The 26,813-nt window shown below is 38.8% G+C and overlaps 3 protein-coding genes across 5 annotated transcripts in view; 2 read left to right on the top strand and 1 right to left on the bottom strand.

Moving 5' to 3' along the window:
• The window catches only part of LOC112154294 (zinc finger MIZ domain-containing protein 1), a 99,902-nt gene extending 89,013 nt beyond the window's left edge, over positions 1-10,889 (top strand). For 2 of the 3 annotated variants that reach the window (XM_024285141.2, XM_036217054.1), the window contains 18 exons: positions 2,083-2,218; positions 2,459-2,573; positions 2,714-2,934; positions 3,011-3,212; positions 3,305-3,580; positions 3,654-3,833; positions 3,909-3,986; positions 4,071-4,242; positions 4,317-4,458; positions 4,735-4,945; positions 5,643-5,748; positions 5,843-6,003; positions 6,086-6,153; positions 6,228-6,296; positions 6,374-6,618; positions 6,697-6,860; positions 7,693-7,953; positions 8,041-10,889. In XM_024285141.2, the coding sequence (XP_024140909.1) occupies positions 2,083-2,218; positions 2,459-2,573; positions 2,714-2,934; positions 3,011-3,212; positions 3,305-3,580; positions 3,654-3,833; positions 3,909-3,986; positions 4,071-4,242; positions 4,317-4,458; positions 4,735-4,945; positions 5,643-5,748; positions 5,843-6,003; positions 6,086-6,153; positions 6,228-6,296; positions 6,374-6,618; positions 6,697-6,860; positions 7,693-7,953; positions 8,041-8,148 (2,915 nt within the window). In that variant the 3' untranslated portion in view covers positions 8,149-10,889. The remainder of the gene's footprint in view (positions 1-2,082; positions 2,219-2,458; positions 2,574-2,713; positions 2,935-3,010; positions 3,213-3,304; positions 3,581-3,653; positions 3,834-3,908; positions 3,987-4,070; positions 4,243-4,316; positions 4,459-4,734; positions 4,946-5,642; positions 5,749-5,842; positions 6,004-6,085; positions 6,154-6,227; positions 6,297-6,373; positions 6,619-6,696; positions 6,861-7,692; positions 7,954-8,040) is intronic. The other variant, XM_036217053.1, reaches the window with a different exon arrangement.
• A 1,058-nt stretch (positions 10,890-11,947) lies between these two features.
• On the top strand, positions 11,948-15,961 carry LOC112153852 (peptidyl-prolyl cis-trans isomerase A). Its single transcript, XM_024284291.2, has 6 exons — positions 11,948-12,238; positions 12,315-12,345; positions 12,448-12,536; positions 15,001-15,097; positions 15,202-15,277; positions 15,546-15,961. The coding sequence occupies exons 1-6, from the start codon at positions 12,086-12,088 to the stop codon at positions 15,676-15,678; spliced, it is 579 nt and encodes a 192-aa protein (XP_024140059.1). The 5' UTR covers positions 11,948-12,085; the 3' UTR covers positions 15,679-15,961.
• A 148-nt stretch (positions 15,962-16,109) lies between these two features.
• On the bottom strand, positions 16,110-26,435 carry LOC112153851 (zinc finger CCHC domain-containing protein 24). The gene is made up of 4 exons (XM_024284288.2): positions 25,890-26,435; positions 23,934-24,134; positions 18,172-18,336; positions 16,110-16,995 (listed from the first exon to the last, which is right to left on the bottom strand). The coding sequence occupies exons 1-4, from the start codon at positions 26,058-26,060 to the stop codon at positions 16,882-16,884; spliced, it is 651 nt and encodes a 216-aa protein (XP_024140056.1). The 5' UTR covers positions 26,061-26,435; the 3' UTR covers positions 16,110-16,881.
• Between the last annotated feature and the right edge of the window lie 378 nt (positions 26,436-26,813).

The following is a 26,813-nucleotide window of genomic DNA, read 5'->3' as shown; positions in this document are numbered from 1 at the left end:
GAGGAGAAGGAGGGCGCTGTTAAAACACTGCGGGCCATTCGAACACAGACCTCATAAACCTTTTATCCATGCTCTGATCCGGTCAAGTTTAATTGAAAGCAACATCTAAATCTCAGCATTCACCTCCAAGTGTTTTTTAGTGGGAATGCACCTGAGCAGCCTCTCCTGACGCGTTAAAGTCAGATCACTTCTCCGGAGCAGCAGCGCGGCTTCTGGCACCTGCCTCGCCGAGAGCAGGCGGGAGGAAGGGAGGGATGAAGAGGAAAGAGAGGAAGAATGAGCTGGTGGGAAGGAGAAAAAAAAACCCAGCTGCCTCGGTGCCTGAGCCCCGTGCTGCTTTTAAAGGAGCGAGGGGAGGGAGACGCTGGGAGACTGCTGGCACCATCTGTACACGTCTTTTGTATTCCAGCCCTCATCTTTTCACTGGTGTGCTCGCCGTTCAAATGTGGGGATAGGAGGTGCCTGTTGTGTGGCCGTGAAATCTACATCCTCTTTATATCTGGGTTATTACAAGTCGTGTTTCCTCGTGTCCGTCAACAAGTCCGTGCGCCGTCTGTGAGCATCCGCGTGTGACCAGATCTGTGAGTTTCCATGTTTGCGCTGGCAGGCAGCTTCTGTTTGTGCCTCCCTCCCATCAGCCCCATTAGCCGGGAGTCTCCTCCGTCAGCCTTTATTGTGGCAGCAGGGTGGATCTGCCCGCACTGTTTTCTGTCACACTGACATATTTTTTTTTCCACAAACTGCAGCTGAAATCACCCAGCGCCCTGTCTCTCCCACCCTCCCCTCTAGCTCCTAGCTCAGCCTACAAGTGCTGTGAATCATAAGAGGAGGCGGCTGCTCTCCTCATTGATTGAATCCACACCATCTTTCTCCCGAAGCCGCAGAGAAAGGCTCGGAGGTGAGAGGCAAAAGAAAAGGCAAAAGTGAGTCTTTTGTTGTTTGCATAGTGCAAACACGCGCACTGCAGATGAGAAGCGCAGGATTTGATCAAACACACTTGGCAGCAGCTGTCTAACCAAGTTGGATGGGTGCAGAGCAAGATGCAGGGAAGAGCATCTGCAGGCCCAGAGTGAACCCTAGTGGTGATGAGCAGCCATTACAAGGGGATCATTCATAAGAGGAGAAACGAGCATCCTACTGGAAAAGACATATTTGCAGCACGTTCATGGTGTCCCTGAAAACTTGAGAAAATCTAGAATCTTTACTGGATTTTAATTGGGTTTTTAAAATACAGCATTCCCTCATTTATTGTTAGAAAAATAAAAGGGGAAATAGGCAATAGGTGAAATCCAGAAAGTGGGATTATGGATGTTTTAAGGCTTTGAAACTCCTCAATATGCACTTTATACATATCTCTCAAGCAAGCATGAACATTTTCACATGTTTGTTATTGTCTAAACTCTTAAAGTTTATAGAAACTAAACGGTTTTTATACATGAAATGTGGTGCGGATCCAGAACACAGACCGCAGTTATAAACAAACAAATAAAAGAAAAGCATGCAAAATTAGCCAGAAATTAACAGCAACATAGATTGGGAAAGGTAAACTGTGACATAGTGAGGGAACTCTGCATTACAGTCAATGGTTCTGGATTCTTGTGTTTTTTATTGTTAAAAAGTGTTAAGGTTTGGGTTTGGATTAAGTGTAATATTATGAAAATTTGTAAAATATTTCATTTTACCTTCCAAACAAGCAAGAATATGTTTAATCAAAGGTTCTCTTATAAAGTAAAGTTTGTTTTATGGTTTACTTTTTTTGTTTCTTTTTTATTGTCTTTTTACTTTGTTTTCTGATATTTGATTTTATTCAACCCAGCATTTTGATCATTTTTGCTTTTTGCACATGCTTTATTTAAAAAAAGTGACTCAATTTGCATCTTTTTTTTCTTTAAAATGTTTGTGCCATGCAAGTAAACTTAAAGTTTTTTATATTTCTAATTGGAATAAGGTACATTATTTTTCTGCTTTGTCTCATCTGCCTTCCTTCTTACTTCCATTGCATCAGATGAAGTCCAAGGATCATTTTATGTTCATTTTGGAGGAATTGTCACAATATTGTCTTCCTCTCCTTTTCTTTTCCAGCCCTCCTGTCCTCGTGGTGTGAGGAGCTGGGACGCCTCCTCCTCCTGCGTCACCAGAAGAACAGGCAGAACGAGCCTCCAGGAAAAGTGCCCATGCAGCCCCCTATGAGCTCCATGAAGCCTGGCCTTTCACACGGGTCAGTGTTCACAATGTGGAACATGTTTTTATGTCTGGGGCAGGTGCAGACAGTCAAATAACGGAGAAATCCCTTTTTTTCTTTATTTTCTCTTAATAAATTCCAAAGTACCACTCGGTACAGTAAAAATCTAGTAAAGATTTTGTGAATTAAATGTAAGCAGGTCTTTTCAGCTGAAATTGTGCTGCATCGGGTCATGTTGCTGTACCCATGTCACGTATTTGTATCTTTCCCCTGCAGGGATGGCTCATTTCCCTACGACTCCGTTCCCTGGCAACAAAACACCAATCAGCCCCCGGGATCTGTGTCTGTGGTGACCACTGTCTGGGGTGTGACCAACACTTCACAGAGCCAGGTGAGTCTGCGTCTGTTTGAGGCAGAAAGTCTTCAGTCTACATTGTGTTGTAAAGTATAACTCCACTGTAACAATATTTGTACATGAAATACATTGGATCTAAACGCTTACTGTTGTGTGTGTGTGTCTGTGTGCAACAGGTGCTGGGGAATCCCATGGCCAACAGCAACAACCCCATGAACCCTGGTGGTAACCCAATGGGATCGGGCATGTCTGGGAACAACCCGGGTCTGAACTCCCCTCAGTTTCCTGGTCCGCAGCAGCAGTTTCCCAGCAAGGGCAGCTCAAACCAGAGCTACATGCAGCAGGGCATGTACGGTCGACCCAACTACCCTGGAGGGGGCGGAGGCTTCGGTGGCAAGTAAGTAAACAGCAGACACGTAAACCTCTACTTAAAGCAACAGAACTTTATTGTACTGTGTTGCTCGTTGTTGCAGCTACCCTGGAGGGCCGAATGCTGGGCCCGGGGGCATGGGCATCCCTCCACACACTCGTCCTCCGTCAGATTTCACCCAGCCTGCCGCTGCTGCTGCAGCTGCTGCAGTTGCGGCTGCTGCGGCCACCGCAACTGCCACTGCAACAGCAACGGTTGCTGCGCTGCAGGAAACCCAAAACAAGGACATGAACCAATATGGACCGGTGAGATGAAGCCATTTTAGTTCTAAGACTGTGCTGGTAAACTTTAAAGAGAAGTTTAAGTTCAGTATTAAAGCCCTTCTTTTTTTTTACAGATGAGTTCCTCTTTCCAAATGGGACCGAACCAACCGTACAACAGCCAGTTCATGAACCAGCCAGGACCCCGCGGCCCTCCATCCCTCCCTGGAAACATGGGTGCAGGAATGAATGCATCCAACATGAGCGGTCCCCCGATGGGGATGAATCAACCCAGGGGTCAAGGCATGGGACCTTTTGGGGCCCATGGCCAGAGAATGCCCCAGCAGGGCTTTGCAGGACCGAGGCCTCAGGGCATGCCCATGCAGGGCATGAAAAGGCCGTACCCTGGAGAGGTGAGCGGACAGTTCCAGATTCTTCAGCACCAATTAGGTTCTGTATTTAGAATGCATTATTTAAATCCTGCAGCCAAACTACGGTGGGCAGCAGTATGGACCAAACAACCAGTTCCCCACCCAGCAGGGGCAGTACCCCACTCCTAATGCGTCCAGAGCGCTGGCGTCCCCAAACTATGCTGGACAGAGGATGCCCGGGCAGCAGATGCAGGGCCAGTACCCACCAGGCGGTCACATAAGCCAGTACTATAAGGTAGAGAGATAAGACTAAATAACTCCAAACAGGATCTTTTTATAGCAAATGATATATTTTCTGATTGCTTTGCAGCAGGAGCCACCTTTCAACGGCCAAACGAATAACTTTTCTGGAAGTGGATATCAGTACAGCCAGGGAAATATCAACGGGGTACATTTTTAACCTTTCTTTCTATTTAGAATTATTTTGATTTTTGTGAGAATTTCATTGATATTTCATTTGTCTTCTGTTCAGCCTCCAAGACCGGTGGGCAACTACCCCCACTCCCCAGTGCCGGGGAACCCCACCCCTCCAATGACACCAGGGAGTAACATCCCGTCATACCTGTCGCCAAACCAGGACGTAAAACCCCCCTTTCCCCCGGACATCAAACCAAATATCACAGCTCTTCCTCCTCCTCCTCCAGGTCAGGAACTGCAACATATCAGCAACAAACAAAAATGTTCTAGTATTTAAACCGTCTTGTGTCCACAATCACAGCCAGCCACAACGAGGAGCTGCGCTTGACGTTCCCAGTTCGGGATGGAGTGGTCTTAGAGCCCTTCCGACTGGAGCATAACTTAGCTGTCAGCAACCACGTCTTCCACTTACGGCCTTCTGTGCACCAAACACTCATGTGGAGGTGAGACCCAGTGCACTCAACATATGTCAAAGTTTGCCTGCTACTTTTTGGAAAGGTTACACCTCAAGTCAAATTTCTGTAAAGAAATGCTGCAACCACCAAGTCACTTTTTAGATTGTAATAAACTACAGACACATTTTACAACTTCCCAATTTCACAATCGTCTCGACCACCATTTTTGTTTCATATCAAAAGCTTCACAAGGGAAAAATAACTATTGCTAATTCTCTTTAATTTACTAATAACCGCTCATAATGTTCTTGCTCGTCCGTGCAGATCGGACTTGGAGCTGCAGTTCAAGTGCTACCACCACGAGGACCGTCAGATGAACACCAACTGGCCAGCATCGGTCCAAGTCAGCGTCAACGCCACGCCACTCACCATCGAGCGCGGCGACAACAAGACTTCCCACAAACCCTTGCACTTGAAACACGTCTGCCAACCGGGAAGGAACACAATTCAGATCACAGTTACTGCCTGCTGCTGTGTGAGTAAACAAAGAAAGAAGTATTACCGTATTGTTCGGAGTACAAGTTGCAGTTTTTTATATAATTTGGCCCGGGGTGCAACTTATATTGAATTTTTTTTTCTTAATAGGTTCATGTTTTTGTTATTTTCCCACTAACATCCACTAGAGGGCACTGTAGGTTTGTCTATCAATGGTATTGAGAGCAAATGCACAAGAAGAACTGCCTCATTTTTTTGTTGGGCTTCTTGAATGAAGAGTTCAACAGATTTAGAGATTTAATTAAGAGTTAATTTGGCTTGTTAGCATTTTTATGCTATGGTTATCTGAATAATTGTTAATTTGTGGGCTAAAATACAAGATACTTTCAAATTCCTCCTATGTTTCATGAAGCTAAATACAGTTACGGTAGTGAAATATATTCGGTAATTATGATTTTCTTTTAAAGACAAAAGTCTGTTCTTGATCCTCGTATTTTGTTAGTTAAATTTCTACCAAATGTAGAAAAAACAGGATTTTTCTTTTTAATTATGCTTCTTTTTGCTACTGTGGCTTAAACTCTAGAGTGACTTTTAGTGTGAAAACTAACTAAAGTATTTAAGTAAAAACAAAAATGAATACATTATTTTACTTTTTTTAATTAAAATGTGTTCTCCTGTATGTCAGTTGTTTTTTAAGATAATCGTGGAAATGACCATCATGCTTTTTTTCCCCACAGTCGCACTTGTTTGTGCTGCAGCTGGTCCACAGGCCTTCTGTGCGCTCCGTCCTGCAGGGCCTCCTGAAGAAGCGGCTACTGCCTGCAGAGCACTGTATCACCAAAGGTTTGCACACACTCCCAGATCATCCCGGGAGGTCCTGCCTTGTTCTAAGAATCTCTCACTGACACGCCGTCCCTTTCCTTCACGGTCCGTTTAGTTAAGAGGAACTTCAGTAGCGTAGCGGCATCGTCGGGCAGCGCCACGCTCAACGGAGAGGACGGCGTAGAACAGACGGCCATCAAGGTTTCGCTCAAATGTCCGATCACCTTCAGACGAATACAGCTGCCTGCAAGAGGTCACGACTGCAAGCACGTTCAGGTGAGACTCTAACTGATTAACAGATACTGAATTAATAGAGTTTTTATGAAAAGAAGCCTGATTTGTTGTTTTTTTTTCACAGTGCTTTGATTTGGAATCATATTTACAACTGAACTGTGAGCGAGGGACATGGCGATGTCCTGTATGCAAGTAAGTTTCTTCTCTTCAGATCTGTTTGCTGTTTCTGTCAGAAGTTTTTAAGACGTTTCTCTTCTTCTGCTCAGTAAAACGGCGTTACTAGAAGGACTTGAGGTGGACCAGTACATGTGGGGAATCCTGAACGCCATTCAAAAGTAGGACATTGTGAACAAATGTGGTCACTCGGGTCACTTTAATTGGATCTAACTCCAATAAAACTTTGCTCCTCCAGTTCTGAGTTCGAGGAGGTCACGATCGACCCAACATGTAGTTGGCGACCGGTTGCAGTAAAGTCTGAAATCCACATCAAAGAGGATCCAGACGGACCGCTGTCCAAGAGGTTTAAGACCATGAGTCCTAGTCAGATGATCATGCCCAATGTGATGGAGATGATCGCTCAGCTGGGCCCCGGCCCGTCGCCGTACCCATCTATGCCGTCAGGACAGGGAGGCAACAACAGTGAATACAACAGCCAAGGTAGAACACACAATGAATATTCCTCCTTATTCTGTTAAAATGATTAGAAATCTAAGGAAATCTTTTTGGGCACCTTAGGCAACAGTTACCAAGGACACGGGAACTTTGACTTCCCCCACGGCGCCCCGGGTGGTACGTCAATGACTGACTTCATGCACGGCCCCCAGCTGTCCCACCCACCAGACATGCCCAACAGCCTCATGACGCAAGACAAGCCACTGTCCCATAACATGCCCGACTCAGTGAGTTCTTCATGGGTTTTTGTCTTCCGTCCAAAGCTTGAGTTTTTTTCAAAAACACTGTTTTTGTGCTTTTTTCTTTGACTTGTGGATTCAAATTTTCAAAGTAGATTAATCAAAATGTTTTGTAGAATCACAAAATACAATGTTTTACAATTTTAGAATAACATAAAGATACCTTTATTTGTTTGATCTGTTGCCATCAGGCAGACACTACAGGTCAAGCAAAGCGACGACAAAAAGACAGTTTTTACCTGAATGCATTAAATATTTTAAACATTTCTTTTAAATAAAAACATCATAAATTTAAATCTGCACCTGCTGGAACTATGTTTTTACATTACATTTTACATGATTTACATTATAAGGATTCTCATGTTTCTCAAAAAAAGCAATGAAAGAGCCTAATATTTCAACAGTAATATGTTAAATATGTTTTAAGGGATTTGTTTTAAACCTTCTTGAATAAAATAATAAGTTTTGTTAATATTAACTAATTAAAGACCCACTTTGATCATCTTTTGATTTATTTTCAAATCATTCCGAGTGCTCTTTTCATTATATTTATGCAATGTTTTAGGCAAATTCCAAAAAACCTGCTGTTTCTATCATATTTTTTACATAAATAAGCTCTTCTTCAAACTGCCTTTATTTGTTTACTCCTTATTCACAACAATTTGAATAAAGAAGTACTCAGAAAGGCAATTTTAAGCTTAATTTCCCTCATATATGTCCTCCATTTTTAGAAAAATGTCACAAGAACATGTTAAAAACACCATTTTTACTGTTATGTTTCTTAAAAAACTGAGTTAATTTTGATTCATTTTCCCTACAGATACCTCATTCTGCTGGCCCTGACCAGTCCCACAACCCCTTGCAGCAGAGCTTACATGGCTCCACCCAGCAGCAGCAGCAGCTTCACCACAGCGGACCTCCTCAGCCGTCGCGGCAAGTTCTGCCCCCTCAACAACCACCGCAGCAGCACCAGCCGCAGCAGCCGGGCCCCACCAACCACCCCCACAACGAGCTCGCCTTCAACACCCCCAGCAACTTGGACACGCAGGCGGGGTCCGACATGCCCGAGCCGTCGATAGACGTGAGGATTTTAAAAAATAATAATAATTAAAAAAAAATGCAGTTATCCCGTTAATCATTTGAGCTAACATTTGCTTCTATCTTCCAGCTACTTCCTGAACTGGCAAACCCAGATGAACTGTTGTCGTACCTGGACCCCCCGGACCTCCCCAGCAATAGCAACGACGACCTCCTATCGCTCTTTGAAAACAACTGAGGCGTTTCGGACACATGGACTTTTCCGAACGCCCCACAGCTTCCCTAAGACACAATGGGGGTCACTCAGTACTTGATAAACGCAAAGATGCACTCCCTTTCTCTTCTTCCTCTTGTACAGTTTCCCTCCGTCAGCGCAGATTGACTGAACTGAACAGACTTACCCCCTCCGCCCTGCAGTGGCCCCTTTGACTGTGCAGCTATAATCATTTGATTTTTGTTTGAGTTTTTTTTACACCACACAAGATTTTGTGCTTGTTAGAAACACGTTGTAGCATTTTATATCCACCCTATTTTTTCTTTTTGAGAAAAAAGGAACCCAATGTTAAAAAAAAGAAAAATAACAAAAAAAAAGCTGCGCTATCTGGCCAGTGTGTTTGTTTTTTCCTGGTGTCACAACTCCCACTTTCTGACTGATCTGGTTAGTAGCACTGTTTGTCCACCACACATTATTTAAGAGCACAAGAGATTCTGGCAATGCAAAAAAAACATATTTTAAAGTTCAATCTTTCCAAAAAAAAAAGGAACATTTTCTAGGTTTTTTTTTGCAGTTTTGCCAACATTTTTTGGCAATTTTTTAGAAATTTCCTTTCACTTTGTAAACATCTTTTATTCTACCGGAGCTTGACGGTTGATACAGGATAGATTTTTAGCCCCAGTACAAAAACAAAAAAGAATTTATATGCATATCTGTTCCATAAACGTTTTATTTGTGTTCTCCTGTACAGAGGAGGAGTTTTTAATGAAAAAAAAAACTTAGTGGTACATGATTGCTTCCCTCACCAAGTCCTTCCAGCTGTCCTGCTGAGCATGAGCCCCGGCATCAGCTTGTTTGTTGCATCTCTTCCCTGTTTGAACGCAATTTTGTTGTCTTCTAAAGTGCATGTGTGCCAAGCCCTTGTCTAGTGCTGTTCTAAGTCATAAAAACAACAACAACAACAAAAAAGTGGTTTTGATCAGTTTCCACAAATACTACATTTCATTTAACACTACAATCGAAGGGATGCTTCATTTCAGCAGTGCAATAATCATGTATCTGCTGTTTTTTTTTTTTTTTTTGTTTGTTTTGTTGTTGCTGCATTATGAAATTTTCCCACAATTCTTTTGGGCTCACCAAAGCTGTAGAGGGGGCTAACTTTTCTGTCATGGGGGGGGTGATGGTGGCACGCCGTTGATCCATCACTGCTTGTTCAAGAAGTGATTTTCAAAGCAGTATTGGTGTTTGTTTGTTTGTTTTGTTGCTGCGTCTGTTTTTAATTTCACCCTTTTTTTTGTTTTCGAGATCAGTGCTGTTCGGTATGCAAATGTATTATTTTTTAAGAAATGCTATTGTAATGTAAATATCCTTGTGAATATTTTTGTATCATCTCGATAAATGTTTGTGCTTTTATCATTAGTCGTCCAAGCTAACCCGAATTCACCCTGAGGAAGTGACTTCAAGTGTTTTTCCTTTTTTTGTGTGTGTGTGTCTCACACCTGTCCTTGCATCACTGCAGTCCTCAGATATTAAGCAATATTTTTCTCCCCCATCATGTTTTAACGTGGATCAGCTGATTGGAAGCAGCAGCTGACCTCCACTGTTGTGTGAATATCCTACTTTTTGTGGTATTTTAAAAAAATATATCACAACCATATTTTAAAGAAATTCCTGATATTGTTTATATTTTTGTTATAGAAAATGTGGCTTTTCTTAAAAAAAAAGCATGAGACCATATACATTTTTATCCCTCTTTTTTTTCCTTTAATAAATTATTTTTTACTCTTTTTGTTATTAATCTGTAAGGCTAGAAATCCAATTTCTTTCATCTTGTTGCATTTTGCTGAATCAACCACCTTATTTTTAGGCTAAAAGTTCCAGCGTGTGCAAACACGTTTCATATCTTTGCTTCAGTTTCAATTTGAATCTTTTAATCAATCCGGTCCTTTCACAGCTTGTTCTGACCTGCAAGCGAGCGAATTTGGTTTCACTGTAATTCTAATTAGCCATTTTTCTAGAAAAAGAAACATAAAGAGCACGGTCATCGTTCTGGCCTGGAGAGGTGGGGAAAGGTGGCAGGGCTAGTCAAACTTCCCAAGGATGCCTGTAAATATGTAAATGAACATGTGAACAGAAATGTATTCATTTTCCTGGGAATGTGCATTGTTTCTTCAGNAAAAAAAAAAAAAAAAAAAAAAACGCTTGTAACCCCTCTCCTTGAAGTGGCTGAACATGGACAATGAAATATGTTAGTTAGTGTCTGTGGGTGTCTCTCTCAGCATCTTCCTCCACCACCTGTAATATATTTTTTTATTTTCTTTTTTTTTCATTTTCTTGGAAAAACTGGGACAACTTTTGTTTTACATTTTACTAATTAGCCAAATTGTTCTCTTCACACCGGCAAACTCCGAGGTGCTAAACCCTCAAAAGAAAACATTTCAAATGGTTACAAAAGAAAAAAAACACTCTGAAGTGATGAGGATTGCTGGTGGAAAGGACAGGTCCAGAAGATTGTAACCAAATCTCAAGTTTGTACAATTTTTTGATATCATGAACAGCAGAAAAAAAGATAATATAAGGTGATTCATGCAAATGTGGCTATTGTCTCTATGTTTGTACATTGTATGTACAATCATTTCACACTCGAAACTGGTCAGAAAATAAAGAAACTAATTGTGATTTTTAGTCTTGCAGAACTGTATGTAGTTAGATGATGTGACAACCTAATATTTATCTAATAAATATGTATTCAGATGAAACCTGCATTTCATTGAGGCTCGCTGTGTCTTTATGTCTCCCACACTCACTTTTACTAAGTACAGTCCAAAAACATCCTTCATAGGTTGATTTGTGTCGAGATGGATGTGCCTGAAAATCCCATAGATCAGCAGTTTCTGAAACAATCAGTCAATCAATCACTTCAGTCATCTAAAATCCATACCTGTAAATCTCAATTAAATTAATGGCTCCAAAGAGATTTTACACTTCTTGGTAGAATGTTTGACCAAAATTGAATCCCTAGCTCAGTGCAGACATCCAGCATATTCAATGGGAATCCCAAACAAACTATAATCAATTAAACTTTAATTTAACCTGGAAAAGTCGATTCCATTACATTAAAAGTGATTTTAAATTACATTTGTTGGTCTAGGGAGCTGTTTCGTAACACTTCTTGTAAATGTCAACATAACAAGATATACACATTAAAATAAAACAGTTGGAACAAACAAATTGGTTACATCGTTGAATAGAGGAAGATGGCAAAACAAGGACACATGATAAAAAAACACACATAACAACTAAGGGTCTTCAAAAAACCTATTGTCCTCAACAAAGGTGAAAACTGTTTTTAATTTTGGGGGTTTTCATGAATTTCGTTAAAATTAAATTAAATAAATTTTATTATAAATGTATTTTTTTTTTAAAAAAGGGGGTTGTTTTTTGAACATTTAAACTTGTGAATATAAACTTATTATACATTGAAAAATAAGTCAGACTAATAAGTGAAGGTACACCTAAGGATTGTATGTTTTGTGGACTATAATATGGTTTTGAAAAAAAGAACTATAACCAGGAGCTGATATATTTTTAAATATATTTTAATTATTTAATAATGAATAGAAATTTATACTATTTTGGAACAACAAACACTCAATAAATATATTTAATTTTATGTTTTTTCGTTTGTTTATTTAATAGTTGTTGTTTAATTTTAAACGTCAGTTTCAGGGAAAAAATTGTGAAAACAAACTGTATAAAAAAAATTAAACAACGTTCAAAAAATATGCATATGAAATAAAAATCCAGAGGAAGTGACGTAATATTCGCGCATGCGTAAACCGATCGGGCCAGCCGATGAAGGTTGCTTCCGCCGCTTCCCGGGTTTCAGCGTGACTTTTACTCACCCGCTGTCATAAACTCCAACTGACTATTCGTGTAGCATTAACTCTTAACTTTAAAAATGTTGAGTTTTTCTAACAGAATAAAGGTATGTTCCTTGGCGTTCACGGTCGCGCGCATGTGCAGCAGCGGCCCCACAGCTGCGAACAAAAACCCAACGGTTTACTTTGACATTGCTGCAGGCGGCGAGCCTCTGGGGAGAGTAACCTTTGAGGTGAGAGCCAAAGACGACGGATGTCTGCTCGAGGTCTTCGGTTTTCTATAACCTTTTAATCGTTTCTCTTGTGCAGCTTAACGCCGACGTGGTACCCAAAACTGCAGGTTTGTTGTCATTTTCTCACCGCTGAACAACAAGCTAGCTTTTCTTAATGACTTTAAATGACACGTGCAGGAGATGACATGACGGTTTTGTTGTCTATTCAGAGAATTTCCGAGCACTCTGCACGGGCGAGCAGGGCTTCGGCTACAAGGGCTCGATCTTCCACAGGGTTATCCCTAAGTTCATGTGTCAGGTGAGCTGTACTCTGCTACTATGTATAAAAAGAGTATTTTATGTTTATTTTGATCAAAAGCTAAATAGTTGTGGCATAAAAAATCACAACCGTTTCACAGTATTATATATTTTTAATAGAAAATGTAGCGTTAAAACTTATCCTTTTTCCCCCTTTTAATAAATAGTTTTTTTTTTTACTCTTTTTGTTATTAATCTGTAAGGCTAGGAATCTATTTGTATGCAGCATTGTGCTGAAACGTCCACTTTAAAGGGTAACCAAACAGGGCAGTGGGGGGCGGATTCCATTCTCAGTCCAGATTTAAAAAAAAATACCCAAAAAAGGGGGCGGTTCTAGTGGAGCCAGACTAAGCGAGGAGGCGTGGCTTAGATCTATTGCTGTTATGTTATGTAGCATATACTGGGTCTTCAACATCTAGAGTGGTTTGTCTTTGTTATGCTCAAGTAAAAAACAAAAAAAAATCTGGAGAGTGTGATACCGGGCAAAGTGATACAAGTTTCTCCACAGAACTTGCCTGAACAGAACTTCAATGCACTTTTTTCCTATAATGGTAGATTATTTACAAGTTGTTGCTTATCCTATTGTAGCCGTTATTAGGTTTTTTTGTTCTTTGTACAGCACTTTAAGGTGTTTTTAATAGGAAATGGGTTTTGTTACTTCACTTTGTCAAGTTTATCAGCCAGTCATGCCATTGAACTTCATCAATCCTCCTCCTTTCTGGGCTTGGGTAATAAACATTCACACAGATCCAGAGTGAAATGTTAATTAAATCCTTTATGAGGACAGTGTTTGCTAGATATAATGAAACTGCACTCAACCTCAGTTCCCTAACGTCCTGGAAAGTTGTGTAAGCCAGTAGATTTTTGACAACTGAAGGCAATACACCTGGTTATGAGCCATACTAAAGCTAACAACCGATCATAACGGAATCAAAGATGGTCGAGCTTTTATACTAGAGCTCAGAGCATGATGACGTCAAACTTCTGAAACTTAGACCAGCTGACAAGTCACAAAATTCAGCTGCAATACCTCGTTTCAACCTATAGAGAGCAGCACACAGACGGTTTTGACTATATTTTCAGGAATTAAACAAGTTTATTTTAATTTGTCCAAAAATTTGACAACAACCAACAGACAGCACTTTTAAAGCCCAATTTATAGATGTCAACAACCAAAAAAAGTTGATTTAAGGTTTGGTTACCCTTTCATTATAAGTGTTAAAACATTTTTTCCCCCTTTCTCTTTTTCAAAACTCCCTTTTAGGAGCTTTTATTTCTCCCTCTTGTGCAGACATGTCTCATGTCTTGCTCAAACCAAAGCATCAAGTCTTTCAATACCACAAAGCCTCAGTTTCACTTTTATGCTTCAAACCAAATAACTTTCAAGTGAGTTTGTTTGGTTTCACTTTAAACTGTAGTTGTGCAATTTTAAATAAATGGCTATTTTTCCTCTTCTGCTGTTCGTCAAAGCATGAAGGACCAATAAAGGTTTCATTATTCCTAATCTTAGCCACAGAGCTCATAGAAAAGTTGTTATTAAATCGTCTTACACCTATGACATTCTCTGGAAAAGACGTGATTAAACTGTCTTTCCTGCTGGTGTTTTCTCAGAAACTTTCAAATTGTACTAAAAACTATCGAAGTACTACAAAATAAATAGTCTTAAACCTCTGAAGCGATTTTGTTTGGATTTGATGTTTAATTTAACATATTTAAATAACTTGAATTACATTTTTAAAAAGCTATTCATGCATCAAAAAGTAGCAGTAAAGCAGATTTAGATTGCTTTAAGGAAAACTGAATTTTTCAAAACTTACAACAGCATTACTGTTCTTTAAAACTCCACCATGCTACTGTTTTCTTTTCCAGACATATATCTGCATTTTCTCAAAAAGTTGTTAAAGTTTCCTTCAATTTGTGGACGATTTAAAGAGACGGCTGCCTTAAAGCCTCAGCAGCAGCTGCATGTCACAGGTGCAGCCTCTGGGAAAATCTCACTTTCTTCACCCATAAAACTTTCTTAAAATAGCGATCTACTACTAGCTGACACTTTTCCAGATGGAGTAGGGAAGGGAACCCCCAACTCTGTGTTTTAACCCAAATTTCTTTGACAGATTTGTTGGAAAAAAGTCTATTTTCACAGAACTGTCTTTAAACCCACAAAATTAGAGTTATTTATCAAACAATATTGATCTAATCTAACAAATCAGATGTTGGAAATTAAAAATTGAAATATTTAAGCAATTTAAAGAACCATGAATTCATAATTTTGAGTTTGTATTCACATTAAATGTATTTGTAGAAAAGTATGATTTCTTTTTTTTCCACATAATTTTCCTTGTCATAAACCTACATTTATCATGAAATGGTTATATTTTTGTAACCAGGCTTTACCATCATAGATTTGTTACAAAAAATAGTTTTTTTCTGTCTCACAGCTCTGATATTTTGGTTTTTTTTTTCAGGGTGGAGATTTCACCAACCATAATGGAACTGGAGGAAAGTCCATCTACGGGTGGAAGTTTCCAGATGAGAACTTTATCTTGAAGCACACCGGACCAGGTGAGGATGCAGCTCCGTGAGAGATACTGGAAAATGTAACGATGATATTTGGACTGGATTTTAAAAATCAATTTGAATTGAGGAAAGATTTTGCTGCATTTAAGGTATCTTATCTATGGCCAACGCCGGGCCGAACACCAATGGATCCCAGTTCTTCATCTGCACCTCTAAAACGGAATGGTAAGTTGTGGAAAAGTTGATGATGTTACGTTTATTTAGGATTTATAAAGGATCGTTAGTATTTTTGTATAATTTCTTGCCTAGATTTAGAGACCAGCCACAGATTTAAATAAATATTTTTTAAAGTCTGTTATTTTTTACTGCTAGGAACTCAAAGTGAACATCTAAATGAAGTAAAACCACAGCAAAAAACGCACTTCCTCATTAAAAAAAAAAAAGTCAAACCACAGGCTAAACTATAACTCAACCTCTTTGTCTTTTCATTTAGGCTGGATGGCAGACACGTTGTCTTCGGCAAAGTAAAAGACGGAATGGACATCGTTAAAAAAGTGGAGTCTTACGGCTCACAGTCCGGCAGAACCTCCAAGAAAATCACAATCACGGACTGTGGAGAGCTGTAGATCGCCAAGTCAGCAGGAGATGCCTCCTGTCGTTATCTGATAGAGTTACGGCTCTGTCTGTCGTAGCACCAAGTGCAGCATCGTTGCCCTAAAACTGCGTTTGTGATTGTTGGTACTGAGTCTCTCTCAGGTTAAAATGTACAAACTGTCATGTTTGAAACTGTGAATTTTTAGGAAAAGTGGTTCTAATATAACATCTTTAGGGAAAAGGCATATTTTGTGTACTCTCCTCATTTGTATTTGTTAATTTAGGATCATAGTATCAAATAAAATAACACCTCAAGGATCCCTGTTGAAAAGCTGACAACAAATGACAAGTTTTTTTAGTCTCAACCCTTTTATCTTTTGACAAAAATGCATTAAAATGAATTAATTTGATTGTTTTTTGTCAATATTTGGAGAAAAAGTTACATTTGGATCAATTTATGTTAAAAAACACATGAAAATTATCCAACTGCAGAATGTGAAACATGTTTATCAATCACAATAATAGAAAACCTCACATTAAAATTCATTTTATTATAAGAATCCCTAAAAAAATAGTTTTGTCAATGTCAGGGTTAAGTTTAAAAACAATTTAATAGAAATAATTAACTTCAAGACCTTATAATCTAACAAACTAAAAATAAGGCATAAAGGCTGAGAAAATAAAATACATTTACAATATAATCCTAATAATGAAAACATGCAGTTTGAACACAATTCACATTTTTATTAAAATCTTACAGAAAATGAATAAGTGGCACTTTGGAAAAGTTCAGGCAGTTTATCAAGCTGCTCATTTACAACAAAAATAAGACAACTATGTTCACACACTAACACAAAGTAAACAAATACTGTTAGTTGGCTAAAATATTCCCAGAAGTACTACACAACAGTATGGCTTCAAAATATATTAAATATGATGTACCAAATGATGCTGCAGATACATAACATTAGGACGAACTTGCATATTTTATACAGATTAAACAGTTCAAGCTATAATTGAAATATAGAAATGTATAAAATACATTTTTCGGGTTAGAACGAAATAAATTCACAGTGGTGGATTCTTTGTTAAAGATTAGAGATTAATATTCCCATAACCTGTGTAAACTCTGAGGTTGTCTCCATTGTAGAAGAGAGTTGAGTCACAGTGGGGAGGAGGGAGGATTCACTGTCATGAACGCATCACAGTGGAATCATCGACTGTTCCTGGGTGTGTTATTGCACACGGCGGCAGTAGTAGCCCAGAACTTTGCATTTCTCACACAGATGCTGAGGATGTTCTTTGCTCTGGTCGGAGACATCCAGGCCGTCCGGTTTCTCCAGAGGTCTCTGAAACGAATTGTATATTACTCTCTAAAGAAAGCTGAAAGATGCATCCCATAAATGTGATATTTATGATACTTTTGATGAGCTCCTGCAGCTTTTTCCACCTTCATTTCCTTTGCTCTGCAGTAAAACCTCATCAGCTGTTTACTCCAGCTGTTCTGTCTGTCAAACTTCCACTTTCAGCCTCCAGAGGGCGACTCTGAGCTTCACATTCCTCTAGCTCAGGGTCTGCAACCTGTGGCTCTTTGACCCCTATATTGAGGCTTTCATGGTAAATAAAAATTATTTTCTATTTCAAATTAAAATAACTTCATCAAAGTCACTCTAAAACATTTATTTGATTTTTCAGATTAGTATGGCCAGAATTAGTACAAAATTAAAGGATTTTTTTTCCTCATGGTCTAAAAAATACAGCATGGGTCACTGTGAATTTCTGGCCGAGATGCATCAACGATGGTAAAGTAAAATGTGTGTTTTTTTTTTGGTTTACTGCTGACATGACACTACATACATTTGCTGCATAAAGATAATCAAATAGAGTACAGGGTGTCTTTTATTTTGAAAGGATGTCATGCAAACTTCCAACAAAAGTATTTTTTTTTTGTTCAGTGCTATATTTTCTTTATATTTATGTTTAAGTTCTAAAAGTATATTTATCATAATAGCTGCAGTAGCATAACAATAAATGAGCGTCTTATTTTTCTTAAAGGAGAGTTTGTGGCTCCTTCTGGGTTGTTGTCAGTAAGAAATGGACCTGAATGAAGGTTGCCAGAAGACCACCCTCAATTTTTATCACTTTTTGGCATAAATGTAAAAAAAACCCTGAATTTTGTGGGGAGAAAAATCACCAAATACAAAGAAATCTGATTTTTTTTATTCATTTGTGTTAAAAAAATGATTTAACTTCTTTTTTTTAATGATTTTATAAATTTTAGATCAAAATAATAAATAAAACTAATCCAGACCAGCTTTAAAAAGCTTTTTACAGTTGCTCAGTTGATCTGGAATAAACTTAAAACAACCTTTGACCTTTAGAGCTAATTTAAGAGGAAATAAACTATAACAGCATGTGGTGTAAGCTTCCACAAAAAATCCTAAATATTGAGTCTTGTGTTGTCGGCTCTTCATACATTTGTCATTCAAACGCTGTTACGTCTCGTTTACATTTCCCAACTTTACCTGCTTGTGAGGATAAACGTTGATGTGACACTTGATGCACTCTTGACCCATGTTAGACCAAGAGTTCCCGCTCATCCACTTCCTCTTGCACTTAGGACATTTATATTCACCAAAACATCTCTTTTTGCCCTGGTATGGGGTCAGACCTTCACCTTTGGGTCGAGCCTGAAGAAGGAATTTAAAAAAATCTTTAATAAAAGACGTACTTTGACACATTTTCTTAGGAAACTATTTGATTTTTCATATATATATATATACATATATATATGTATATATATATATTTTTTTTTAAAGGAGTACTTGTGGAGGAATGGTGTAGATTTTTTTTATTTCTAAAAAAATAGATTGGATTTTCTTTTGGAAAGTGGGAGGGAACACTTTCCATGGAGTCTTTTGCTTGTGGCGACACCAAAAAGACTCCACTGTTGGAGGACAAATATTTCAGGGTTTCTGTCATCTCCTCCAGAACCTCACTAATCAGAATGCAAAGATCTGAGCAGGAGACAAATGAAACCCAGATGAGCTCTGCACAAATTTGCTCGCCAGATTCAGAGGATATTTTCATTCATTTTTCAAAAACCTGTGTTGGCACATTGGGAAGCTCACACTTTTCAGCGCCGGTGGACAGAACATCTTCCTGAGGGAGGAAGCAGCTTTAACTCTCTTCAGGAAAAGAAAAACAAACCTGACATAAAAGCTCCACGACCCGCCAGAGCATCCAGGAGCACAAGTGAGAGTTTCCATTCAGACGTCACAGACAACAGAGACTTTTATTTTCTTCCTTATCAGTCAAACTTCTATTGTTGCTTCTAATTTCAATCACTAGGCTTCAAATCTGTATTTTCCAATATACTTTTCAGTATTTTTTAGTATTTTCAGATTTTAGTTTGCATTTAGATGTTGGAATGAGGTTTTTTAAGGAGCTGAACCATCAGATTTGATGTTTTTTTAAATCACTCTTTTGTCCTCTGTAGCTGTGGTTTCTCATTTCTGTTGTTTTTCCCATTGTTTTCTGTACTCGTCTACTTTCTTTTGTTTGACTTTTCTGGCTTAAATGGAAACACCAAAAGTTAAACATTCAGGATTGGGAAATTCTTCTGATTTACTGTTCCCGGTGATGCAACGCTGATGGCTTTCGTGCAAGCTGGGAGGAAAGTCAACTGACGGATATTAAAGAGCTGTCACTTTGCCAGCGAGATAAAGTCAGCATGATGGTTGTCAGCGGCCAGAGGAGAAGCTTCCCTCAGACATTTCCATAACGTTCTGATAAGCTGCAGCAGGACAGTTGCCTTTTGCTCGTCTTGTTTGTGTCACTTTAGTCCAGATATTTTGAACATGCTCATACATAAAACTTATGACGTAGTAAGTTTTTGCAGGAAATGTGCATGTTTTCCTTACGTTCTGATCATCTTTTCATCTAGTTTAAAAGTTTTTCCAGTGATCTTTTATTTATGATTTTATTTAAAATGTTAAAAAAAAACATAAAGTTTCTGCAAATTAGCATTAGTTCATTATAAATTCACCTTTAACTTGTGGGGGGGAAATGTTGGGGCTGAGCCATTTCCCATCATCCATCTGTTTACATGCCCTCCAGCTAGCTTACAGCGCAAGCTAACTTCATCGGTGCAACAAAAATAAGCAATTTTTGAGCTATCCAGTCGTACATTATGATCCAGACGGCAGCTCAGACGAAGAAAACGGAGAAGTACATGGATCTACTCAGTGGAGTCATCAGAACAGAGCAGAGCAGGGAGCTTAGAGCTCGCCGACTGTGGCTTCTACGCCACATCTACAAGCTTTTTCTGACAGAATTTTTTCATCTGCTCCTGATTCACAACAATTTGAACAAGAAAATGATCAGAAACACAATTTTAAGCTTAATTTTATCTATCTATGTCCTCCATGATAAGAAAAATACTAGAAGAACATGTTAAAAACACCAAAAACATTATTTTCATTGGAGTGAAAGTGTAAAAAAATGACAAGTTGGGGCAAAAAATTAAATTTTTTGGTTAAAAAGAATTAAAATTTTAAAGTTTTCTGGTCTAGAAATGCCAACTCTCCATAGATTAATAAAAAAAATCACAAAATCACAAGAATAATTTGGAGAGAATTTCTGCTCCAATTTTCCTCACTTTGAGTATGAATGATATTGAGCAATCCTCCAACAGATTCAACGCTGGTTTTACCAGTAAATTCACATTTAAATTGACTTTAAAAGCAATAGAAATATTTAATTAAGCTTTCTACAGCCTAAAATGAAAACTAATCGTTTTTTAAAGTAAATTTGAAATAAATGTTATTTAAAGGATTGTTTCCAAACTCAATCTAAAGTTAAAACTGGCATTCTGCATCTACAATCAGCAGCAGATGACCTCGGCGGCCAAGATGTTTCCACTCTGGTGAAAGAGGTCCGAGAGGTGACTGCCATCATCTGGAAAGCATCAGGACAAACAATGGACGGCTCCAAATCCTCACCCGCCTCCGCCCCCCAGTCTCAGTCTCCACTCCCCCCTCTCTCCCCCCACTCCCATGAGACATGCAAAATGGACAGCTCAAGGACATTTGATAGCGTGTGGTCAATTACTCCACACTAACAAACCTGCACTTTCCCTCGCTGAGCCGAGTTTGCCAAAGACGCCGTGGCAGCGCAGAGAGGGCAGCTGTTACCGAAGCCCAACATGTGAAATCAATGATCTAAGAACTCAGGGATTAAATCAAATATTTAGAAAATGTTACATTTAACAAGAAAGTAAATGTTTCTGAGAACTTTTTAATGGTGAAAATGTGTTTTTAACATGTTCTTGTAGCGTTTTTCTCATGATAGAGGACATATATAAAGAAAATTAAGCTAACAATTGTATTTCTGAGTATTTGTTAATGCAAATTCTTGTGAATCAGGAGCAGATAAAAAATTTCAGATTTAAAAAGATCTTATTTGTGACGTAGAAAATACACTAGCAGAAACTATGTCCAAGAAAACAACACTGATTTTTTATTTTTGCATAATCATAATTAAAAGACCAGCAAAGACTCAGCAATTTTATATGCAAATATGTCTAAAATCTTTTAGTTCCACGTCTAGAAGGTTCTTTTTCAGTTTTATTGGGGGGTCAACACGCTGCTCCCTTTAGATTCTCATTAAGCTGCAGTCCTGTTGATGACAAACGCAGCTGTAAACTGGCATTGTGTTTCTCTGAGAGTGAAAGGCAGGGGCAGGTGGACAAAAAAAAAAAGGAAACACAACACTGAAGTCTTCCCAACTTCTGCTCCAAACTGAAGCAGGTAGACACTTAATAAAACAAATCGGATAGAAGTCGTCTTAAATCACCAAATCCTCTGGAGAAATGATCTCATAATCAAAGGATGCAACTGGACCCCAATCGCTGTTTATTAAAGGAATTCTATCTATCCTGCATTCCAGGCTGTCTTCTATCTGACCCATCCTCCTCAGCACATGCTCAAGCCAAAAGAAACAGACAGCGTATAGCGATGAGATAAGCCACTTATCAGCCGTGAAAACAAACAGCCCAAAGCAACAGTAAGAAGTCAGAGATTCCTCACTTACAAGCTCCTGCACGGTTAAAGCGATTGGTTTAAAAAACGTGGTGCCAGTTTTGAAAGAACACCATCATCTCAGTTGCATTTCTGCAAAATCTTTGAAGAGGAATTCTAAATTCCACCTTAAATGGGATTCATTGGAGTCTGAAGACTGGAAATAGATGCAATCAGAAAGAATTTAAATTAATTGTGCAGAAAAAGACTAAAATCTTTTATTTTAGGTTTATGTACATTAGAGGGTCAAAAAGTAAAGAAAATTAAATGTTTGGATTCCAGAATTTTTGTTTAGTTGATTTACTTTTCAGTGACAAGATTGAAATAAAAGAAAAGATACAGATAAATCTAAAGCTAAATGTTTTCTCTTTTAGGCCACATAAGTATAAATCCTGATTTAATCCCTGCAATTCTCAAAAGTTCCTCCATACGAGGTGATTATGGAAACAGGCTCTTCCCTTCTATTCAAAAAAAAAGATTCAAAGACATACACCCACTTCCTGTTCAGGCCGCCGTTTCCCAAAAACACAATATGGACGCTGTCATGTCAGTGTTCCGATTTCAAATTTTCTTTTTTGCAAACAGAGATTGCTCCAGCCAAGACGAACAATACAGCACGGCTTCCTGACCTTTGCTTCTACAGCCCCTCCGAGGAAACAATGCTCTCCTTATTTAACCAAAGCCCCTCCCACTGCGCAATTGTCTGTCACTTATGCATTCTCTGTACAGTAACTGGATTTCACTTCCTAATTAGTGAAAGGTCGCTAAAATGCAACCTGAATGCACATAGTTTTTTGGTTTTCAAAAAGTGGAGAACATTTCTGCAGGCTGCAGCGGGTCATCAAAGGCCTATATATGAAGTTCAGCTGTCTCAAGCTAAAGATGCCTCAAATTCCAGCCAACAAAAAGCAGATTGTTCATTAGTTAAAGCGAAAAAAAGAGCCGCCTTTCATCGTTGATCGTTGCTTTGGAGCTTAAATATCAGCAACATATGACAAAGCCTGACATCATCTTTTTGACATGAGCAGCAGAGACCTGAAGGGAGCCAAATGACTTCCAGATTTTAAGCTTTATTGGTGAAGAAGAAAAAAGATGCATAAACCTCCTTTGGGAAAGTGTCACTCAACTTTTGCCAGGTGGACTGCCTGACCTGCTGGGATGAAGAACATTAAACGTGTGTTTAAAACAGAATTCAGACATTTTTTTTTTTTTTACTTTATTTTGAACAGCTGGGTAGGTTTACAATGCTAAATAATTAGCTAATTATGGCTCTTGGCTCAGTATTATAAACAGGCTGAGACTGGAAGATGAAAAGCGGCCATAAAAAATAAAAATAAAAAAGCAAAAAACGTCTAATCAAGAAGAATAAAACCATATATAAGTCACTCTGGAGTATAAGTCGCAATTTTGGGAAAGCCCAGCCTAACAAAAAAAATAAATAAAAACAAAAATACTTATGTGAATAAGAAAAATATCAAAGTTTAAGAGGAAAACAATCAGATTCTCTTCCGACACTTCTTCTGCCGCTGTCAGTAGCAAATACACAGATGCAGCGCCCTCTATGGTTTGATAGAGGAAACAACCACTAAAGGACAACTAGTGTTTACTGGGAAAATAGCAAATATATGAACATATTTATGTCTAAAAAGATAAAAAACATACACAAATAAGTTGCTCCTGAGTATAAGTCGCACTCCTGGCAGAACTTTGAAAAAAACGGTTATTTATCATCCGGAAAATGCAGTATATGTAATTTTTTTCCCCATTCATACAAATTTTAGCATTTGAATCTACCACATACAATTGTGCACTTTATTTTGAAGGGCAAAACAAACATTTTAAGATTTTTGCAGACTCTTTGCCTCTTTGTGTGTTCCTGTGTCCCACCAGATTTCCAATTCCCCCCCGTTACACCCGGCAAATTTCAGATGTTTCCCTCAGAGCGTGCTCGGTGAGGAAACACAGCTGCGCCGAAAGCGGCGCTTGGGTTTCTTTTATGCTTGCAGAGGAGTAATCATTTTTCATCCAGGCGAGTTCTGAGACCCCCTCCCACCCAAAAAAAAAAAAATCTGGCATCTGCTGCTTATTACCAACCGACTGGGGAACGTCTAATTCAAAAATGTGCTGAGGAATCTGCTTTATGCTGGAAAAAATAATGCAAACATCACACATTATGCATTTCAAATATGAAAAAAAAAGTTACTCACCTGGGGGCAGTCTTTGATGTAGTGTCCCTTGTTGAAGCAAAGGTGGCACAGGTAGTTGGGTGGGGGCCTTTTGCTGGGTTTCCGGGTCTCGGGGGACAGGGAGAGGTCTGAGAAATGGTGTGCTAAAGAGCTGAGGCCATCCATGATGTTGCTGAAAGATCCCTCATATGAAGACCTTTTGGAGAACTTATTATTCAGACCCTGTCAGAGAAAAATGCATACAAAAATATTAGGTTTTGAAGCACTACCTACATGCTGAAGTCAGTGAAATGCCAAATTTAGGCATATTTGATGTGAGTTATTGAAGAAAATGTATAAATATTGTCAAAGAGCTGCAGCAACTTTGATTTTTTTGCTGTTTTTCCTCGTATTTCCCTTCACTTTTAGAGTCAACTGTGTTGAGAACGTCTTTAAACCTCAAAATATCTTGCTGTGACTGCTTGGAGCATTTGCCATTTGCAACTTTTATTCTGAAAAGCCCATTTGGATCTTTTAGAAAAATACACTTTGAGGTTTTTCCAGTGACTAATCCTTTCATTTATAAAGTGCAACCTATAAATATTTTCAACGGATGACTTATAACACTATTATTGGGCTATTTTATTCACTTTTGACAGCAGCAGATCCAAGTTTCTTTCAAAATAAAATACACCCTGAAAAGATCACCCTTCTGCAGCAGATTTACTTGATTAAAAAATGAAAGAAAACCAACAAACATGGTATTTTCTGATGTTGTTATGACTTCACTATTGAATATAAACATGATAACATTAGTGTAGAATCCAATTTTTTACAATCTATACATGCAACTGCAATTAAGTAATGTTAAAATCCTCTCTCACAGAAGTATCATGGTATCATTCATGCTGCATGTGGAGCTTCAGGTTGCAGACCTCTGCTATAGTCCATCACCCTGATGGATTCTCCTGTTTTGCTGCTCTGGAAGTTCAGTCGACGCCATCGTAATTCTCCAGATGTGCAGACTTCACTCTGTTCACTGTGTGTCCCAATTGTGTCCATTTCCGCATCCGAACAGAATGCCTTTGTCACACATTCCTTCTATACTGGTCCTGCTGGCAGGCCGTGTAAGCAGCATCTTTGTGTCCCTGGAGGAGACGGGTTCAACCCGGGGGAAAACACGGGGAGCGGCCTGATGGTCGTGGACAACATCAAGGTGCTGCTTACAGTTTCTGTGTAGATTTAGACTTTAGGAAGGGGAGGAGCAACAGAAGATGTTTTTTTCTTGTGTTTTTTGTGCATAAAGTGAGATAACTTTAAAGTCACATTTGAATCGTCTTTTTTATCTATTGGTCTTTTAATTATGATTTAGCCATTTTTAGCCAAAATCATGAAAACTGTGTCATTTTCTAGAGCATAGTTAAAGGAAATTTATCTCTGAGTTGTAGGCGGGACTGTTGCTAGGGAGTAAGCCTGCACTCATTTCCCATCATCCATTTGTTTACACCCTCTTCTGCTAACTAACATTTCCCTGGCAACAAAAATGGCGAAAAATATTGGAGCTATGCAGCTGTACAGTTTTGAAACAGATACCAGCTCAGGCGAGGAAAACGAAGACGTTCATAGATCTGTTTGTGGATGCATCAGAATGCTTAAGATGCATTTGAATTTGCAACTTAAACGATTTGAATAAAGAAATGCTCAGAAATGCAATTTTAATCTTAATTTTCTTTATATGTGTCCTCCAAATTGTGAGAAAAATGCAACTAAAACTTAAAAATGTAAAACTTTGTAAAAGGTTCTTCAGCTGCACAATACTAGAACAGTTACAACAGATAGAAAACACATTTTCCTATACCACCCACTCACCATCCTGCAGCCTTGAAGCAGGTGGGGGCTTCAGTAATATAAAAATTAAGGGAAATTTGAGCTATAAATATCTGCAAAAATATAAATTATTAGTTAGTTTCCAAAAACATGCAAAGCTGTTTTTTCTACCTCACTGTTCAGATGGAAGAAGTTGCTCAGACAGTTCATTTCTGAGCGCTTGCTCTGTGCAGAGGGGTCCGCTTCATCAACCGGACTGTCCCGCGTGTCTTCTAAGGACATGTAGACCCAGCTGAGGAGCTGTGCGGGTTGGTACACGCCGGTCTCCACCGCAGACATCATCTCGTCCCTGAAGGGGGAACCGCGCCTTTTTTCTCTCTTTTTGGAACTGCACCGTCAGAACCACCGGGTTTTCTGGTTCATCCAACGTATCTGAGTCATACCTCTGCCTCGGCTGAGTGGAAGTTTGGTTTCCGTGCAGCACCGAGGCGGCATGCAGACCGCGCGGCTGTGGAAAGTAAAGGAGCCAAAGAGCCTGAGTGGATCAGTGAAAGTTGGAGGAGTGAAGACGCGCCAGGACTCCGCTGCGTCACAGAGGAGGTCCTGCGTGGAGCCACCAAAAGATGGCTTTAATAATCTCATCTTTTTAGAGCAAACCCTTATTAGCTTTATATTAACTTGTATTTACATTTTTAAATTATATGATTCATTGTTAACTTAAAATCGTTTATCAGAAAAAACACAACAAAATATTTTTGAAACTTAAAGTCTAATGTGCATATATAATAAACACTAAAATGTATTTTTTACTAGTAGTAAAGTTGAACTTTATTGAACTATAAAGTTTTTATTTTCAGAAGAAGTGAACTCTCACCGCAGTGAAAACGTCACTGAATGGTAGTGAATATAGTGCTGCCATCTAGTGGTAGAACTTGGTAGTGCCTCGGATTTACACAGATGTTTATGTAAATAATATTATTTTAAAAAATGGAATAACAACTAACAAAATTAATGTTAACTTTTTATCCCTCACTGAACTAAGAGTTTTTACTAAGAGTAACGTCTGTGTTTTTTTGAACATTCAACTGATCCGAA

This window comes from Oryzias melastigma, linkage group LG19, assembly GCF_002922805.2.
Source record: "Oryzias melastigma strain HK-1 linkage group LG19, ASM292280v2, whole genome shotgun sequence".
NCBI lineage: Eukaryota > Metazoa > Chordata > Actinopteri > Beloniformes > Adrianichthyidae > Oryzias > Oryzias melastigma.
This window is presented reverse-complemented; position numbering and strand designations above follow the sequence as displayed.